Source organism: Misgurnus anguillicaudatus, chromosome 8 (genome assembly GCF_027580225.2).
Source record: "Misgurnus anguillicaudatus chromosome 8, ASM2758022v2, whole genome shotgun sequence".
Classification (NCBI taxonomy): domain Eukaryota; kingdom Metazoa; phylum Chordata; class Actinopteri; order Cypriniformes; family Cobitidae; genus Misgurnus; species Misgurnus anguillicaudatus.
In genome coordinates, this window is record NC_073344.2 from 19,272,567 (window position 1) to 19,292,844 (window position 20,278).

The 20,278-nt window shown below is 38.5% G+C and overlaps 1 protein-coding gene across 1 annotated transcript; it reads right to left on the bottom strand.

Moving 5' to 3' along the window:
• Positions 1–1,368: 1,368 nt before the first annotated feature.
• Positions 1,369–19,833, bottom strand: lrig2 (leucine-rich repeats and immunoglobulin-like domains 2). Its single transcript, XM_055213727.2, has 18 exons — positions 19,637–19,833; positions 16,252–16,326; positions 15,926–16,060; positions 15,595–15,735; positions 15,264–15,407; positions 13,472–13,615; positions 13,245–13,388; positions 12,693–12,773; positions 12,539–12,610; positions 11,882–11,950; positions 11,577–11,740; positions 10,251–10,562; positions 7,157–7,438; positions 6,547–6,990; positions 4,440–4,592; positions 3,678–3,818; positions 3,158–3,424; positions 1,369–2,746 (listed from the first exon to the last, which is right to left on the bottom strand). Exons 1-18 carry the CDS (start codon positions 19,831–19,833, stop codon positions 2,559–2,561), a joined length of 3,153 nt encoding a protein of 1,050 aa, XP_055069702.2. The 3' UTR covers positions 1,369–2,558.
• Between the last annotated feature and the right edge of the window lie 445 nt (positions 19,834–20,278).

The window sequence follows — 20,278 nt, forward strand, 5'->3', positions numbered from 1 at the left end:
CCAAGATATTAGCACTGTGGTCATTAAATATTCCCTTGGATCTCTCGCTCAATTATCTTCATTCAAATTTGTTCTACATCATTAAATGTGACATTAAAATAGGTCTGAAATCATTTTACTTAAAAAGGTGCCTTCATACGAAACGCTTGTCTAATGGCATTGACTCCTTGGGTAAGGACTACGTAAACCAGATGACTTTTGGTGGACACAGCCCACTTCAAATAAATGTTGACGGACAAGGAGGTCAGAATCCACCTTTGCTTCTAAAGCCCGGGATACACTGCACAAATTTTGGCGGTCCCAGACTAAAGATTGCCATCTTGAAACAATCGTCCAGGTTTCTGTGATTGTGGCTCTTTACCTGTGGTCCTATGTCATACATTTAGAGGTTCAAAGATGGCGGGTTTCCCAGTCTTGCGTACAAAGATAGCCTATGATAGTTTTCTGACACTGTCAGAAATTTAAAATGATCAACGCACCCAAAATTATTCTTCTTAAAATATATAAACATACAATATATCAAATGAATAAACAGACTGCTTTCAAAAACAAAAAAAACCTTTTCATCCTACCATTAGTTCTCTTTTTATCACCTCTCAAATATGGGTAGGTTTCTTCAAAAACACAAAATTTTGAGCAAAAAGCTGAGATAATTCCATTTTTCTGAAGGACTTTTGATAGAGATCACATTTAGAGTGATCCTCAAAACTTACACGGACATACTTCCAGGTTTTATAAGCCACCTGGTGGATAATAGCGGTATCGCGGAAAGCCGAAAATACTCGTCATTGGCAGGGAAGCGTTTTTTCTATATTGACGAAATAACTCGTCAATGGCGGGGAAAGAGTTAAATTGTGCAGTGTATCCAGGGCTTAAGGCCAAAACAATACAAAATAATAATACTGGGCAAGAACGTGCCTAACTCCATCACAATGGAGAGTATGATAAAAAAAATTCGGAGCTTTACACTGCAAAAAATTATTTTCAAGAAAAAAAATCTTAGTATTTTTGTCTTGTTTTCAGTAGAAATATTTAAAAATTCTTAAATTAAGATGCCTCCTCCCGACGAGCAAAACGACCCAAGAAAATAAGTCTAGTTTTTATGCCAAAAATATCAAATCCAAGTGATTTTGTGCATAAAACAAGCTAATGGGGTAAACAAAATTTTCTTTATTTTTTCTTGAATTTAGTGTTTAAGAAAAATTGTCAAGATTTTTTGCTTATCCCATTGGCATATTTTTTTGCTTGTTTTATGCACAAAACCACCCAAAGTTGATATTTCTGGTATAAAAACTAGACTTACTTTCTTGGGTCGTTTTGCTTATCAAGAAAACGCATCTTAATTTGAGAATTTTTAGATATTTTTTACTGACAACAAGAAAAATAATTTGTAAGAATTTTTAGATATTTTTACTGAAAACAAGACAAAAATATGAAGAATTTTTTTCTTGAAAATCATTTTTTACAGTGTACAACTAATACAAATTTTAAAGAAAGGCTAAGAACTCAAAATGAGTTGAGGCAAAATTAGTTAATCCAGCATATGTTGGACGGGCAAAACGTAGCCTGATCTTAAAGTAATGTATGTATATATAATAATACATATATTTATCAGCATACAGTCACACTGCAAGGTGAAGTGTGAATAGCAGCACCAAAAATCTCTCGCCTTGAGCTTACTGATCGGGATGAGAGCGCCGTGTTTGGATGCCTAAACACTGTAGTGTGCAAGTATGTAAGAAATCACAAGTAGGGTTAGACAAATTACAGTGATAACCCCTTCAAATCTGTCTGCAAAACAACAAGACGCTTAACATGGAAGAGAACTAAAACAACTTAGCGTATTACAGGCTGTGTTGGGCAGATTGTCAAATGTGCAATATAGCTTGTTTTTCTGACGATCTATTATAGTGCCTTCAAAAAAAAAAAACACAGAAAGGAATAATTTGGAATACTTTTGAGTTTGTGAAAAGCACAAAATAAAATGCATTAGTAGCGACAAATAACAGTAAGGCCGGCGTACAATAAATCACAATAATGATTATCAGTCAGTACCGTGTGATGGATCAAACGAGAAATGCAAAATAGATTATTGACCCTCCGACGTCACTCACAGGACATCACCGCCCTGTTTTGTCCTTGTGGAAAGTTGTCCGCCTTTAAAGGGTCAATATTTTCACAGTCGATATTCGTACGACTCCTTTTCCAGCACATTACCAGGTGTCCGGGACAAGCTTTGGCATATGCAAAAAGGCTCAATGGGGTAAAGGTACCACGGCCAAATGGTACAACTCACGATAGAGCTAGCGAAGCTCTTGGAAATGTTACGTTTAGAGTCTCGGGCTCAAACCAGATCAGTTAGTTGTACAGCAGGAATTCTGTTTCCTGTTTTCCTCAATACACACACGTACCAGTGGAGGGAAAGGGCAGTGTAAACATTGAGGAGAGAGGCATTTCATTTGGCAGAAAATGAGGCTTCTCAGTGGAGGTAGTGGGGTGAGGGACACTGGAAGTCGACTGTGGGACGAGGTGGTGAGTTTGAGAGGGTGAAAGCGGGTTTATGTGGGCGCAGAGGTGCTTTCCTGTGGCTTAGTCCTATATGAGTCTTCTTCCAATGCCTCCCTCCTCTCCTCTCGATCGTCCCCGGTAGGAATAGACGTCGGGGGATTGTGTACAGTCACTGACCCTTGGGCGAGGATGGAGGGGTAGGTTTCTTCACCATCCCAAAATGACCTGCCTGGCACATCTATAGCATCAGGAAAAGAAAGAATGTTAGAAACGGGTACATTAACAAATAAAGTATATCATGGGAAATAACCTATAACTATGTAACTACAACATATTTGGTCGTGCATGCATAATTGTATCGTCTGCTTTTGGTAAAGATATACAGAATTGTTTTTCAGGATTATTTGCTTATGTTGTGCCTTTCAAAGTCTTTGAAGAAACTGTAGTGCATTCTGGGAATGCCTCGTTTAAAAATAATCCATGCTATGCTGTCTTAAAATTTTGCACAATGATGTATAATACACAGCAGTATTACTTTTATTAGAAATCTGCTTGTAAGCTAAGAAGCTAGATTTTAAAACCAACCAATTGTAACATTAAAATTTTGATTTAGTTGATGTCTCTTTCATGTCTGTGTGTTTAGTCTCACCAGCACCATAGTGTTGTAATGCCTGCAGTCCTGGTTCAGGATTGGAGAGAAACCCCGATGAGTTCTGATTTATCAAACCCTCCACCGGCACATCTGCACGCTCGGTGAGCTGCTCCTGAAGGCCATTCAGGTGTCCATCTTGAGAGATCTGGGCCACCAGTGGTTCATCCTCAGCCAGGTAAGCATACGGGCAGTACTCGCGGGTGCGAGAGTAGATGTTGGCATTGTCATAACAGTCTGAGCAGATGACCAAAGGGCCTGTTCCTCCTAAAAATAAAAAAACAGTGTGCCAAAAATAAGGGATGGGTCAAATTGAACTAGTCAACTAGTCGTGTTAAAAGAGATTATTTATTAGAGAAACTCAGCTGGTTTCAACAATAAATTCAAGACAAGAACTGTCAGGCTCTGAATTTTTTATGCAACATGAATACAACTGACTATTTAGGTCTCAGATGTAAGAACTGTGCCCAAATTTAACCTCATTACACATTAATGCATGCAGCCTACAGCTGGTACAGACCATTGGGTACATTCGCCTGCCCCTCTCTGGGTTCGCTTCTGTGAAAGCTGCTACGGCCAGCAAAGAATGAACCGACGCGACTTCCCAGTATTCCACTGGCTTCTGGATCCATCTCACCGCTAGCATCACCGTAACACACGCCTATAAAAAACACACATAAAATTATACTTCTGCACTGCAAAAAAAATGACTTTCTTACTTAGTATTTATGTCTTGATTTCAGTACAAATATCTAATAATTCTTAAAATCAAGATTATTTTTTGATGAACAAAATGAGATAAATAATAAGTCTAGTTTTAGACAAAAAAATAAAATTTAAGCAAATTTGTGCTTAAAACAAGCAAAAAAACTGCCAATGTGGTTTATTAGGTTTAAAAAAAAAGTTTACTTATTTCAAGATATTTTTTCTTACCCCATTGGCAGATTTGTTTGTTTGTTTGTTTGTTTGGGCACAAATGCACTTAAATATTATATATTTTTTCTAAAAACTAAACTTCTTTTCTTAGGTCATGTTGCTCATTAAGAAAAATACATCTTAATTTATGAATTTCTTTATATTTTTACTGAAAACAAGACAAAAATACTAGGTAAGAAAGTCATTTTTTGCAGTGTGCCAAATCTTGGTTCATAAACAGTAAATCTAGCCCAACACCTGAGACATGTAGCAACAACACAAAGGCTTTACATACTTTACATTTACATATAGGCTTTCTATAGAGCATAAATCTCGAGCACTGCAGGCCTGAACAGGACAATCTTACCATCAGTGCCTTTGTGGGCGTATCCGTTGACGTGAGTGGGCATGAGTTGCTGGTGACTTCCGTTTTCGGAGTTGCTGTATCCCTCCTGAGGTTCAGACAGCGTACCCTGAGATGAGAGATAACTTGGGATGTCTGCTGGCAGGGTCAACTCATCTGTAACAAACCCACAGGGACATTTCTGCATTTAGTAGTGCCAACTTTTCTTCTACTAGTGCAAACTTGTACTACTTGCAAGCATATGGCTTTTGCTTCAAATGCCTTGATGCAGGGGTCTTCAACTACTCTTCTTCGAGGGCCAGATTTTTTAATTGAAAAAATTATGCAAGCCAAACTTTTACCCCTATTTTTACCTTATATATTTTACTTATATTTTATTATTATTATTGTTATTATTATTATATGTTATAACAAACCCAATCTTACGGAAATTCGTGTTATAGTCACAAAATATTTGATTAATGTATGTGTGTTGTTGACACGATTTTCCGCTGTTTTTCGTGCCACTGGAGCACAGATGTCTTTTTCGTGTCACCCAGCACGAATTTCTATAAATAGTTTTTCGTGTCTGTGGCACGATTTTCTTTTTTTTAATATTTAGTTTTCTCATTGTTTTTTCCAATTTTTTTACTATTGTCACTTGAGGTTGGGGTTAGAATCACTTTCTGCAACATCCTAACCCAAACCTCAACTCTAACCCCAACTCCAGGCGAGAAAAGTTTAAAAGCGGAAGAAAAACATGTAGAAACCAATGCATAAAATTACATCCTAATGCAAAACCCTGAATCTAACCCCAACCGACAATGACTTAAAAATAGAAAAAAAACAATGAGGAAAAAATAAAATGGCACGATAAATTAAGTCGTGCCACAGACACGAAAAATCGATTTATAGAAATTCGTGCTGGGTGACACGAAAAAGACATTTGTGCTCCAGTGGCACAAAAAACAGCAGAAAATCGTGTCAATAACACAAATAAATAAATCAAATATTTTGTGACAATAACACGACTTTCCGTGAGATAGGGTAGGTTATAACATATGTTGTTTTGTTACTTTTTGTTATAGGTCATATATTAAAAAACATGCATTTTCAAAAAAGATGCACACTTCTTGTATCCAGTATTTTACCTTTTAATTACTGAAAACTCCTATTTTCTTTTTCTTATTTTAAATACAATTGCAATTAAACATTGCAAGGCCAAATGTTAATAGTTCAACTATGAACATTGCACAAAAAAAAGTGTAAATACTCAACACATGTATTTTTGTATAGCACTTACTGCTGTAATGCTGAGCTCTTAAATTTCTTTTGTTTATAACTGTTTAACTTTCATAAATTGTTACATTTCAAGTATTCACAACATATAGCCAGTCTTCTCCTAATGACTTAAATTCCACTTCAAGTTCTCTATTTTAATATTTTAAAGAAATATAGGCTAAACCGCCTTTCCACTGTACACTACAATCGGATGCGACTGTCGGAGTTCGCCCCCTAGTGGCAGTCATTATGAAATTTCAGTTTAATCATAAATCTGTGTCAGCATAGGAGAGAAGCTCATTCCAGCGCAAGAGCATTTTATCTACACATATATTTATAGTTAATAATTCACTACAGTGGAAAAGTAAAAGTAACCGTGCTGATTTTAAACCAGTCAAAGATGACCGGCGGGCCGATAAACATGATTGGAGGGCCGCATTTGGCCCGTGGGCCACCAGTTGACTAGCCCTGCTTTAATGCCATTATCAACTATTTTATAAGTGCTGCATTCATCAAAATATTAAAAATGTTTGTTTTTTAATATTTGCTTAACCAATATAAACAGAACTGACTATTAAAGCCGGAGTGCACAATGTTTGAAAGCCAATGTTGATATTTGAAATTACCTAAACATACACGCCCCTACCCCAATAGAATCTGGACCTTCTTTTGATAGACCCGCCCCACACATACGCAACCCCGGTAAGGATGTCGGTTAGTAGACACGCCCCTTACTGCTGAGTGGCTACAAGTGTGTTTTGGTAATCGGCCCGACTCCCTTTTCCAAAGCGTTTTTCAAACATTGTGCACTCCGCCTTTAACCAATTATAGTGCACAATCGTCCACTGACCTGTATTAGTTATGCTGTAATCTTCACTCTTGCGTCTCATGTGATAGATGACTATGACCCACACGAGGGAGGTGCCGACCACGCAGCAGACAACCACCATCACAACAATGCCGACTGTTGTCCAGCCATCCTGACCGTACACGCTGGTCACCGGGTCGCAGTTGGCCGATGGTGAGATGCCGAGGTAGATGTGGCCACGCTCTGTGCCGAGCGTGTTGGACATGATGCACGTGTATTTCCCCGCATCGACCGGTCCGGCATCTACAATGATGAGAAGCTGATTGGCAGCGGCGAAGAAGTGGCGTTCCGTCAGCACCAACGGGGCGTCGTCTTTGGTCCAGTTGAGACGTGGGGTGGGGCTGCCACGAGCTATGCACTGGAGGACGGCAGTCTCACCTCGGGCGACGGTACGATCCTCTAGAGGGCGCTGAAAGGATGGTGTTTCTGTCAACAGAAGAGAAAAAACATTATATATCATTAAAATACACCTATCCTAACTTTGTGTCTGTTTGTGATTATTTTATAGAGCTTTTAAACCAAAGGCAGGTTAACAAGGGTCTAATATAGATTTTGAATACTGTGTGTATTTATATTAATATAAGTGATTTACCCAACACTGTAAGAGTGGCATTTGCTGACAGGCTGCCGGCTTCGTTTTTAGCTGTACAACTGTACACGCCCATATCCTCAGTCTTCACGTTGGCGATGAAAAACGTGTCATCGTCTGGCATGACATGCATCCTTCTTTCACGGGCAGCGGGGAAATTAATACCCCCGTCTTTCTGCCAGGCGATCTGGGGTGTCGGGTGTCCCTCTGCAGCACACTCCAACCTAGCAACCGTACCTGTGCGGATGGTCAGGTCCATGGGGATCTTCAGGAAGGTGGGGAGCTCTGGGAAAGCGAGTACATAAAAATGTAAATGCTGGCAATGTTTTAATGTAATTACATTTACACATTTTCCTTATGCATTACCATGTATTTGTGGACATGATACCATGGTACATAAACAATAATGCAGTATCTGAGATACCTTGGAGAGTTTAAAATCTTTGAAGCGTTCTTTGAAGTTTGTTTCAGTTCTTTGAAGTACTTTGGTGTACCACAGTACATGAATATGGTAATCATTCACCATCAACATATATCACTATAACAAGAATCACGATACTGCCCCAGTACATCTTTTGGATGAAAAGCTAGTATAATAACAGCCCACCGGCAAATAAAAACCTTAAACAGTGTCAGCTCCATTAATGGCATTTTAAAACCTCATTTAGTTTCTCAATCACGTTTCCGTAATACTATTAGCGTGGAAAAACCACTTTTAGATCTGTTTTATAAACTGATGTAAGCAAAGTAATTACACTGCCGAGGTCGGCATCCCAGAGGGCTTCTGAGTCTTTGTTCAAAAGAAATTGAATATGAAATATGCTTGAGATTTAAAGGGAAAAAAGGGCAGAATAAGACCAGAAGCCAAAAAGCTTTTTAAAGCAGTGGAGATCATAGAGCAACACCAATTTAAACGGCCTGCGGACACTTGCTAATTCATCTTAATGTGATGAAGACTTCACAATCTGACAATCAGATACCAGTAGGGTTGGGTACCAAACCCAGTACTTTTGAGCAGTAGCGGCTCATGACTGCTCATCCGTGGGGCGCAAATTCAAAATATGTATTCAGAGTGTCATGCGTGTTGCTTGCGTTTTCAAAATGTGTGTTTGTTGCGTCATGTAAACCATGTGCATCACGTGTTTTGTCAAAATAAGTGCCTGCTGCACACGCATCAAAACCATTTATGATAAAAGACACCACACACACATGACAGGCTACATACATGTTGTGACGAACTTCGCATCGAGTGCCCTTTAAAAAAAGAAGTCACCGGCCCCACTGCTTTTGAGAGCACTGACTGAATTGCGTTGGTACTAATGATCAGTGTTGGGGCTAGTTACTCAAAAAAGTAATATATTACGTATTACATATTACTCTCAAAAATAGTAATGCCTTACTTTACTTTATTACTCCCTAGAGAAAGTAACTAGTTATATTACTAGTTATATTACTAGTTACATTTTTTTTCTGGACAAGAATGTTTATTTGGGCAAGCCACGGCCAAGAAAATGCTGGCTTCCTTACCATCTACCGGACGCGGGGCACAGCGTTCAGAAAAACATTAAAGAGTGTGCACTTCACCGTCAAGTTATTTTCCTTCCGTTGAACATAATAAAATATGACTGAATCTCCACCCGTCGAAAATAGCTTTCTGTTGCTGGGAACCTTCCTCTGAAAAAGAGCTTGCCGTTGTTGACGCTTCCATTTTCCCGATCTTTTTTTGAGTGTTACTTAGACCAATCACTGTTCCATTCACGCCCTCCTCCCCTTCCCTTTTGTTCTCTGTGTTTTGTGCCTTGTGTGATGAAGGTGCTACTGGCGAATGTAACTCAAGTAACTAGCTCGGGAAAACTGTAATAATATTACCATTTTCAGACGGGTAATGCCTTACACTACTAGTTACTGAAAAAAGTAATATTATTACAGTAACTAGTTACTTTGTAACTAGTTACACCCAACACTGCTAATGATGATCGACTCATAATATTTCTAAATAAATAGCAAAATGTTAAAATTGAGATGTTTGGACATTTCTCTTTGAACTAAATACTTTTGTTACTACACAGAGAGTAAAGTACCAGACCGCTGGGTACCGTTACCAAATTGCAGGTATCGTATCGGTAAAAATGTGAACGGTACACCCAACCCTAGACACCAGCAAAATTAAATGTGTGACTAGTTTTATATTTTCTGTGGAGAACCTTTGCCCCTCTAAAGGTCAATGTCATGATGCTAATGTCCAAAAAATTTGACAATGAATAGATGTGATGTCATTTTGGGAAAAAAATGAATACCCAAGAATAGATTCATGTCTTTACAACACCAAAACTTCTTTTAGTTTCATCAAAGCACCTCATTTATACCCTCCAGGGTTCCCACACCTTACTTAACTTCAAAATCAAGGACTTTCCAGGTCCAATACCCTCAAATTCAAGTACTAAATGTTACATTGTGTTACCTTTAAGGATACACTGTTACAGTTCCCTTTCGAGGGAACTCGCGCTGCGTCACTGCGGTGACACTTTGGGGACGCCTCCAGGGGTAAGTGCGTCTGAATGTGTATATCAAATTCAACCAATGGTGAGGCTTAACGACAAAGACAGGGTGACGCGGGAGCCAGGAAGTATATCGCTAACTGTAATATTGCCAAAAACGGCATTACAGGGACGCAGGAAGTATGACAAGGGAGACGCAGCGTCTCGTTCCCTTCTCAGGGAATAACAGTTACATACGTAACCCGAGACGTTTTCATGTGTCAAACACAACTGTGCAAAAAGCATTTTGGTATGAATCAACATTCGCATACAGAAGATATAAGCATTGAAAGCGAACAGTTTAGCACGTGTGCTTAAAAAGTCTAGAATTTTTATAATATTATCCTACACTACACAGGGAATAATATGGATTTTTTTTCTCCAGAAAACTTCTTGCATAAAATAGATTCAAGCACTTTCAATGACCTGTATCTATGTATGTATATTTTCAAAAACTTCCCATGGCCTTGAATTTTTTCCCCAAGATTTACAAACTTTCAAGGATTTCAAGGACCCGTGGAAATCCTGACCCTGTAAAGTGATTTTTTTGAAGCACAAACCATTGACAGTGAGCTTGGCCAGCGTTGAGTAGTTGGAGCCAAAATGATTGAAGATGACACACTGATACTGTCCTTCATCAGTGAAGTTGACGTTAAGCAGATGTAGTAAGGTGGTGTACAGCAGGCGCTGGTCCTGGTAGCGGGCATAGTTTTGCACCTGTGCGTCGTACAGCACCTCTCCGTCTTTACGCCAAGCGGTGCTCATTGGAGAGTCGCTGCTGCTGAATGCAGAACAATTCAATGTGATGTTGGTCCCTCGTAAAGCTACAACGGTTTTGGGGTGAGCGCTGATCTGAGGTTTTGGGAAGTCATCTGTGCATGGAAAACAGAAGAGATGTTCAAATGCAAGAAAGATTTTAAAACCTTTACATTTACATATTTGTGTAGCTGCTTGAACATAGAGTAACAAAAATCACAACCGCTTCAAATGTTGGCTTTAAAGAGATAGTTCACCCAAAAATAAAAATAATGTCATTAATGACTCGTTCCAAACTCGTAAGACCTCCGTTCATCTTCAGAACACAGTTTAAGATGTTTTATATTTAGTCCAAGAGCTTGTTGACCCTTCATTGAAATATGTACAGTATACTGTCCATGTCCAGAAAGGTAATAAAAACATCAAAGTAGTCCTTGTGACATCAATGGGTCAGTTAGAATGTGTTGAAGCATTGAAAATACATTTTGGTCCAAAAATAAAAAAATTATGACTTTATTCAGCATTGTCTTCTCTACTGAATTCACGTGACTGTAGTGACACGGATGACGTACAACGCTGCTGACGTGTTATCTGGTGTGCCCCAGCTGTTTTTTTGTGCGCCCGGGCTTCGTTTACAGTCTGAGGGAGACCCAAGCTGTAAGTTTGAAAAAAAAACTTTGCAAACATGTCTGAGGATAACACGTCATCTGCTTCACTGCAGTCACATGACTTTAGTCTTTACGCATGCGCTTCACAACAGACGCGGAAGAGAAGACAATGCTGTCGTATTTTTGTTATTTTTGTACCAAAATGTATTTTCAATGCTTCAACACATTCTAACTGACCCACTGATGTCACATGAACTACTTTGATGATGTTTTTATTACCTTTCTGGGCATGGACAGTAAACCGTACATAGATTTTCAATGAATGGTCAACAAGCTCTCAGACTAAATATAAAACATCTTAAACTGTGCTCTGAAAATGAACGGAGGTCTTATGAGTTTGAAACGACATGAGGGTGAATCATTAATGACAATATTTTCATTTTTGGGTGAAGAATCCCTTTAACCTCAGCATCAGATGTGCTTGAAAGTAGAAAACAGAACATATAGTGTCACACCACTTACTGCAGATGAACTCCTCTGGTTTAACCACAAACACACTAGAACCTGCCAGGGTGGCGGGATAGGCGCACACAGCAATGCAGGATTGCTGGAAGCGGCTGTCAATCATCCACTGACCCAACCACTGCAGCTGACAGTCACACAGGAGACTGCTGGTGTTCAGATCACTGACAAAAACATGCATTCATGCATTATTGACAATGCAATTGATATACATATACTATTCTACCTTCTTGACATATATACTTTTCATTATAGATTTCTTCAGTATGTAAAGATGAAGACTGATAAAGCATACAATCACTTACAGCGTTTTGAGTTTTAAATGAGAGAATGCATCCGGATGAAGGGAAATTATCCCATTCTTGCTCAGGTCCCTGCAAATGACGCACAACCAATTAAAACTATTTTGAATTGAATAACCGGAAAATAAGAACAAAACAACCTGTAATTGCATAAAGACAGCAATGTACCAGCATAAATAGGTTTTTAAGGGTAAACCAAAAATAGTCTACATAATTTATGTTACTTATACGTTTTCAGAACAATACTTTTGCTTTGTTTCCCAAATAAGACTTTGTGTATAGAATACAGAGGTCATATAGATAATTTTTTGGTCCTAAGCGAAGTAACTTTATTGCTTAGAAAAAAACATTTAAAAAAAAAGTGAACGATTTTTGAAGGCCCCATCTTTAAAGATATAGTTCACCCAAAAATGACCAGAACACAAAGAAGATATTTTGGGCAATATCTGTAACCAAAGCGTTTATGAGCACCATTGACTTCCATTGTTTTTCCTACTATGAAAGTCAATGGTGCTCCTGTTTCTGCTTGGTTACAAATATCTTCCTTTGTGGAAATGTATACAGGTTTCTAAGAACTTAAGGGTGAGTAAATGATTTTTGGGTGAACTATCCCTTTAACAAATGATATATATAGAGAAGTCAATCTAAAATGAGACTCACAAATTTTCCAGCTCCATCAGACCCTCAAACGCTCTTTTAGTGATGGTCCTGATCTTATTATTCTGCAAAACCCTGGAAAACAAGCACATGGAGGCGTCAAGCCAATCTTCCCAACTGTTCACAGCAGATCAGACATTTCGAGCAGCAAACTTACAGCGAGTTCAGCCTCTTCAAACCCGCAAACATGCCAACGGAATCTTCGATGGCGAGAGCTACCTCGTTATTACGGATGTCTCTGGAAAACATCAAAACGAGAACTGTCTGAATATTGATAAACCCCCAAACTGCAGAGTACAATGTTTTAAAATATTCATCAAAAATGTCAAAGCAACTTTGTTCTGGAGACTGAGGGTCTGCATATAGAAAGAGACTTTAGACTCTGTAGCTCAGAGTCATTGTTTGCTTTAAAAGAGGTTTTGTGCGAACTGGATGACATGTGGGAGTATTGTGAGATTGTCTTTACGCTCCATCGGCTGCGAAAGGCCGACATCCTTGTGCCAAAGGGAATGGAGATTAAAGGGATATAATGAATCGGCCACATTAGTTAACTTATAGCTGTTACATAATAGCTGTAAAAATGTGTGGGTCAGTGAAAATGTTAGTGTGGCAACTAGACCAATAGATGAATTTTTTTAAACCATTATTTTTACAATTACAGTGCCATGTGTATGAATAGAAAGAAGGAGAGGATTGTGTGCAATCTTACAGTGTGCGGACATTTGCCAGGCTGCTGAACACTCCTACTCCCAGATGTGTGATCTGGTTGTCACCCAGGTTTAGATTTTGAAGGAGGCTGAGACCACTGAACACCCAATCCTCCAGACGACTCAGATGGTTAAAGGACAAATCCCTGGAAACAAGACACCCAAACTGATCAAGTTTCTCAAAGTAAAACTCAACGTGAAGGTTAGACTTTGAATCATAGTCACTTACAGTTCTTCCAAGCGGCGGCAAAACTCCCAAGCGTCGGCCCGGATCAATCCGATATTGTTCTGATTGACCCGTAAAATCCGGAGCATGTGCAGTCCATACAACCACCCCTTATTCAGTTCTGTTAGATTATTATACTCCAACTCTCTGGAGACACATCAAAGGAAAAAGCAGTCAATAACAACTTTATCCGATGCATGCAGAACAAAAACTGTAAGATTTGGTTAACTTAACAGTCTGACATTATGAGGAAAAGCTAAACATACAAAGTAGGGATGCACCAAATCTTCGGCCACCGCAAATTTTCGGCCGAAAGACTTTTATTACCGAAACAATACGGCCGCATGTTGTGATGACGCAAACATAAACCGCAACCTCCACGTGCTTGTCTAAAGCAACATGTCGGCAATGTGGACGTATTTTAGTATCCCCGTGTGAATCAGTATAGATCGACTCGCATGCGATACGCAAATTACCAAGCAAATTTAAGTAGGGAAAGTTTATCATTAAAAAGTGTTTCAAAGGCTTGCAAATGTTAACATTCAAGTGATTTTAAACAACTTAACCGCAAAAAGGCAATAAGGTGAGCAGCCTTTTGTACGCACAGACACACATGCGGTTGAATGTGTCTGGTCCAGTCAGACGTGATGATCCCTATGCCCTTCAAAGATCAGAACCCTTGATGTGTAAACTTTAGAGAGGGTTGCGCTATTGTGTCTCAAACTGTAGTCCATTAAAATACATTTGGCGAATGAGCAATGAAAAACAATGTTTTTATGTGGAGCGACTGTGAATGCTGCGCCATTTGGAATTCACCCTCCGTCTGTGTGTGCGCGTGCGTTTAAGTGCACTCAGTAGTGCATACATGGAGAGACACGTTTAAAAAAGCAAGCAAACATAAAATCTTTCTGTTATTGACAGGGCACATACAAACAAAATGATCTCCACAGTATTCTTTTTCTAATAAAAACATTTGTTTATGTCTTAAGTGTATGTATAGATTACAGTTAGAAACCAGTCTGTGCTTATTTACGGTCTTAAAGAGACAGTAACCTCAATTAACCTACTTGTCTGTGTCATTAATGTTAATCAAACAACCCAAGACAAAGAGAAAATCACTTCTGTAGCTCTAAAAAAATAATTTTTTAAAATTTATACAATAAAGATAGTGTTATGATTCATTTAATTGGATTTCTGTACCTAATGCTTATTTCAGAACTTAATGTGCAACTTTGTTCTTTTTTATAAATGTTTGTAATTTCTTTATTTGTTATTAGATTTTTCCCACCCCTTTTTTGCTGATCCGAAAAATATTCAGTGCCTCAAAAATTGTAATGTGATCCGAACCGTGAGTTTCGTGATCTGTCACACCCCTAGTAAAGTTAGTGCACAGTGATAGCCATAAATGCAATGATACTTATAATTGGCATAATTTATTTCGGTGTTTCGGTTCTCGGCCTTGGTTTCCTTTTATTTTCGGCCAATAATTTTCATTTCGGTACATCCCTAATACAGAGGTCGTGTGTTTTTTGGGAAATACTGGTAAGTCATGTGGAGTTTTGATGTGTGTGCTAACCACTAAGCCATGACTCAAACATAAAACTTTAGCTGTTGAATAATGTTATTCAGAAAAAATGCTATAGAAATGACCAGAAGCTATCAAGTCCCTATAAAATTCCTATCATCCAAAATTTTAGATTTAGTGATGATGAAGGATTATGACACTCTGTGGGGGTACACGAGTCAAAAAGCGAAAAACAAATGATCTACAAAAACCCTGACAGCATTGACTTACAGCTCCTCCATGTTTTCCAGACCAAACAGAGCTCCATCCATCAGCTTAGTGATGCCATTACGCTGCATCTTCAATGTTTTAAGAGCCTTCAGTTCTTTAAAGATGAGGCTTTCCACGACACGGATCCTGTTGCGCCTCAACTCCCTGAATAAAGTGGCATATTTCAAAAGCAACGCGTTACAATGAGAAAATGGAAACTGCAGCACAGAGACGGAAAAACAATGAAGGCCCTGCCAGATAATATCAGTGCGTTTAGCAGGCAGTAATCCTGTCAGATATCATCTAATTGAGCAATGCAATAACATCCAATTCATTAGCCGTAAATACGCACAAGACTTGGAGCTGAGAGAGGGTGAAGACTTTGTCGGGTAGCAAAGAGATTCGGTTCTGGTTGATCTTTAACACAAGCAGAGAGCTGATGTTTCCGAAACAGCCGGGCTCCAGGAAACCTATCTTGTTTTTGCTCAGGTTGCTATAATGAGAGAGGAAACAAAAGCAATCAGAAAGACCTTCAACGTTGTCCATCGAATGATGAAAAACAAGTATTGACAATCTTTCTAATCTATACCTTTCAAGATATCCTAATCTACTTAGTTTAAATAGGAAGTCTATTGCAAACTCTTACTAAAGCAGAAATAATGTAGGAATAATGGAAAACTTACAGATATTTCAACTGCATGGGTGGAAAGGATCCAGCTTTGAGCTCGGATATGGAGTTGGAGCTCAAGTCCAGACTTTCTAGTGATGAATATGGCAACAGCTGCTCAGCCACAACCTCTGAGATTCGGTTATGAACGCTGTGAATTGCAAACAGATGGTAAATGAGTTATAGATGTATCTGTCCACTTTCATATCACTGGCCGATACTATTTGCTCCTAATGAAAAGTGAAATATGGGCAATAGCACAACATGTGTACTGTTACACTTCTGTTTTTTATTGAGTAAATCTTTCCTAAAATCAGCTTTGTGCATAAAAGATTAACTTACAGTGATAACACAGTGATGTTGGAAGAGGCATCTCCAAGGAAAGGCACCCCCGTAAGTTCATTTTGATTCAAAGACCTAAAATTATTAAAAGTGAAATTTAAAATCATAAAAAGCAGTACAATACAAAATAGCAGTATTCTAGTTTTTCATGTTTCTCTATAACTCAATGGTAGAGCATTAGATTAGGGTCACAAAAGATTTTGGGTTTGAACCTAGTATATACAAGGTATACCTTGTAAGTCACTTTGGATAAAAGAGTCTTTTATGTTTATATCAATTATTTACTTTTATCACTGTATATCATCTCCACAGAACCATATAATAATTAGGGCTGGGTATTGTTAGGAATTTCACAATTCAATTCGATTCTTGAGGCTTCGATTCGATTCAATTCGATATTGATTTGCTTGCTTCGGTGTTGATTCAATTATAAATAAGTACACAAGCAATTAAGTACCTGAGTATATTTTTAAATAATGTGTGTAGTATTACTAATGTTTAAGAACAAATTGACCCCAGCACGTTTCCTGTCATGGTTTATTTAGCAGAAAAAAATTACAATATTGTATGTTGAATACAAACCACAACTGTAACAAACAGGTGCTTTATAAACACCTCTATAGTTCATGTAACTAAGTTCTTTCTCCTTATACATTCAAGTTATAAAAGAAATGTAAACAGAAGCACAAAATGTGCATAGTCATAAAAAAGTGCAACCATAGATATTATAACAGGGCTCCAGACTAACTTTTTTCACTAGGAGCACAGTGGCCCCCAACTGAAAATGTTAGGGGCGCAACCAGAAAATTTAGGGGCACACACTGTAAATCAACATGCTAACCAAATATTAAAATTTCTACTAATTTCCACTGTATTACTAATAAATACTTTAATGATAAATGCAGAAAGTACAATGTGCTGTTTCAAATTCAGTGTCACATCACAAAAAAAGGTCAAATTTACTGGTCGCACATGTGCGACTGGATGTAAAACACAGTGGCGCACACTCAAATTTTGGTGGCAAAATGCCACCATTGGGTGGCACTCTGGAGCCCTGTATAACATTACAAAGTGCTATTTTGTCAACACAATAAATAACACTGAACAGCTGATCAGAGAACCTTTGGCTTATTTACAGTGCCTATAGTTCATGTAACTGTTAGTTCTTTTCTCTTATACATTTAAGTTATAAAAGAAATGTAAGCAGAAGCACAAAATGTGCATAGTCATAAAAAAATGCAACCAAAGATAGTTTCTTGTGTTTTTTTTTGAGAACCCCCATTAAACATGCATAGTGCTGGAGGAAAATGTAAGTGAACCCTTGGATTAAACAGCTTGTTGAGCCTCATTTGGCAGCAAATACTTCAAACAAGCGCTTTCAGTAGTTCTGAATCAGACCTGTGCATCGTTCAGAAGCAATTTTTGCTCGTTCCCCTTTACAAAACCACTTTAACTCAGACACATTTGTAGGATGTCTGGTGTGAACCGCTCTCTTGAGGTCATTCCACAGGTTAAGGTCTGGGCTTTGACTAGGCCACTCCAAATGGCGCATTTTGTTTTTCTTAAGCCAGTCTGTAGTAGATTTACTACAATGCTTAAGGTCATTGTCCTGTTGCATCAACTAACTTCTACTGAGCTTCAACTGGTGGACAACCACCCTGACATTATCCTGTAGTTTTTTTTTAACTTAATTCATTTTACCCTCGATGATGGCAAGTGGTCCAGGCCATGAGGCAGTAAAGCAAGCCCAAATCATGATGTTCCCTCCACCATACTTCACAGTTGGGATGATGTTTTGATGTTGGTAAGCTGTGCTCATTTTGCGCCATAACATTTTTCCCCAAAAATTCAACTTTTGTTTCATCAATCCATAAAATATTTTCCCAGTAGCACTGGGGTTTGCCAAGGTGCTCTTTTGCAAACTTCAGGTTCACAGCAATGTTTTTCGGGAGAGCAGCGGCTTCCTCGGTGGTGTACTGTCATAGACACCGTGCCTGTCCAAAGACTTGCGTATGGTAGACTCAGGAACAGAGCTGTGTGCCCGTTCCAATGATGTTTTCAAGCCTTTAGCTGTTACTCGTGGGTTCTTCTTTACTTCATTGAGTATTCTGCATGGTGTCTTAGGAGTCATCTTGACTGTGCGCCCACTTCTAGTAAGGGTAGCTACAGTATTTAACTGTCTCCATTTATAGACAATTTGTCTAAGTGTAGACTGATGGAGGTCTTAACATTTTGAGATTGTTTTGTATCCCTTTTCAGCCTTATGGAGTGCAACATCTCTTGATCAGATATCTTTATAAGAGCATGGTTCAGAAAAGCTGATGCTTCTTAAGGATAGCAATCTTAAAATGTGTGAGTGTCTTAATATCAATCAAAGTTGCACTAAACCACACATTTAAACTCATTTTATTAATTGGACTCCAGTTTGCCAGCTTCTGACAAAAAAGCTTTCAATAAAGTAATGAGTCCATGGGCTCACTTACATTTTCCTCCAGCACTGTGAATGTTTAATGGGTGTTTCCAAAAAAGACACAAGAAACTGGAATTATTTATGTCTTGTGAGCTTATGCACATCGTGTTTGTTTATTGTTGTGACCTAGATAACATTTTATGGCAAATCACTGTAGAAAACCAGTTAATTCCTAGGGGCTCACATACTTTTTCTTTCAACTGTAGTTTATGACAAGATCAAAAGGAGCGCATGAATGTTTGTTGATTTTTGGTGGTAGATTATTCATTTAGAATAATCGATTAAATTATAAATTAGTCAATAGATTAGTTGATATAAAAATAGTCGTTAGTGGCAGACTTAATTATTTGCATTCACTATTTTACATTTACTACAGTGTATTTCTGTTTTGCACATGTATGCAGATCTGATTAAAAACCATAGACAAGCCTACATAACAAATCAAAACTAAACAAACTAGAACACTTTAAACAAATAGAGACACTCCTATGTCAATATAGGTGAAGCTGTCACAAAATGACTCTACTAAAAGAAAAGTTACTGTTATTGCTATAAAAACATTTATGAATATGGCCACTCCTCCAGTGTAAAAATCTTATATAATCTTAAAATTGTTTTTCCAAGAAGGGGGTGGCTACTACCAAAGTTACCAGGGTTTGCCAGGGATCAAGGTACAAGGAGTTTGCAAGGTGTGTTGAGACGAAGAATTCAGGTAACATCATGCATTCAGTAACACATGGTAATAGTAATTATTGCATACTAATAAATATAACGCCAAAAAGAGCTATATCTTAAATCTGTGCAACCCTAACCATTTTAGCCATAAGTAAGCTTATTTCACACGTGTTCCCTTTACATTACAACTGCAGTAGAGTGACCATTATAATTTGTAAACAACAGTCTATGTTTACTTACACATGAGTGATCCATTCTGGAGCATCCAAAGACGCAGTGGTCAATCTTTTTCTGTTACAGTCCAACATCTGAGAGGCAGCTGGACCACTGGAGCAAACACAAGGAGCTGGGCAAGTGTCCAGGCCCACGACACTCACTATTAACAGGAGCAGGGCCTGGGGGATGGGCCAGCCCTCCGCCATTTTGAGTTTCTTCATTGCGAACGATAAGTCCAAATTATGGCATTAATTATGCAGAAAGGATAATGTAGGTTTTAGGATATGTCTTTGCTTTGATGTGAATCGGAATTGATGCGAAAAGCATCGCAAACATTGCATAAAATCAAACTGGAGTAACTCGGAGTCATCACTTGGTCCCCTCGCGATTCCCGTCTTCCGCCTCGAGATCTCCGCAGCTCTGAGGAGAATTCCCACACGAGCGTCAAACAAGCGTCAAGATGCAGAAATACGGTTTGATTGTTCCGCAGGAGTTAATATCCTATATGATATCGTGAGTTTGCGTTTGAAGTCGATGTGAAATATTGCAGAAAAGTCTCATTTCCAAAGATTGTTCCTCGACTTTTTCCCAAGGAAAACAAAAGCATCTTCCTCCGTTTGCACGTAATCCCGCCCACTGCTCTGACTCGTGCTACTTGGAGCCTCA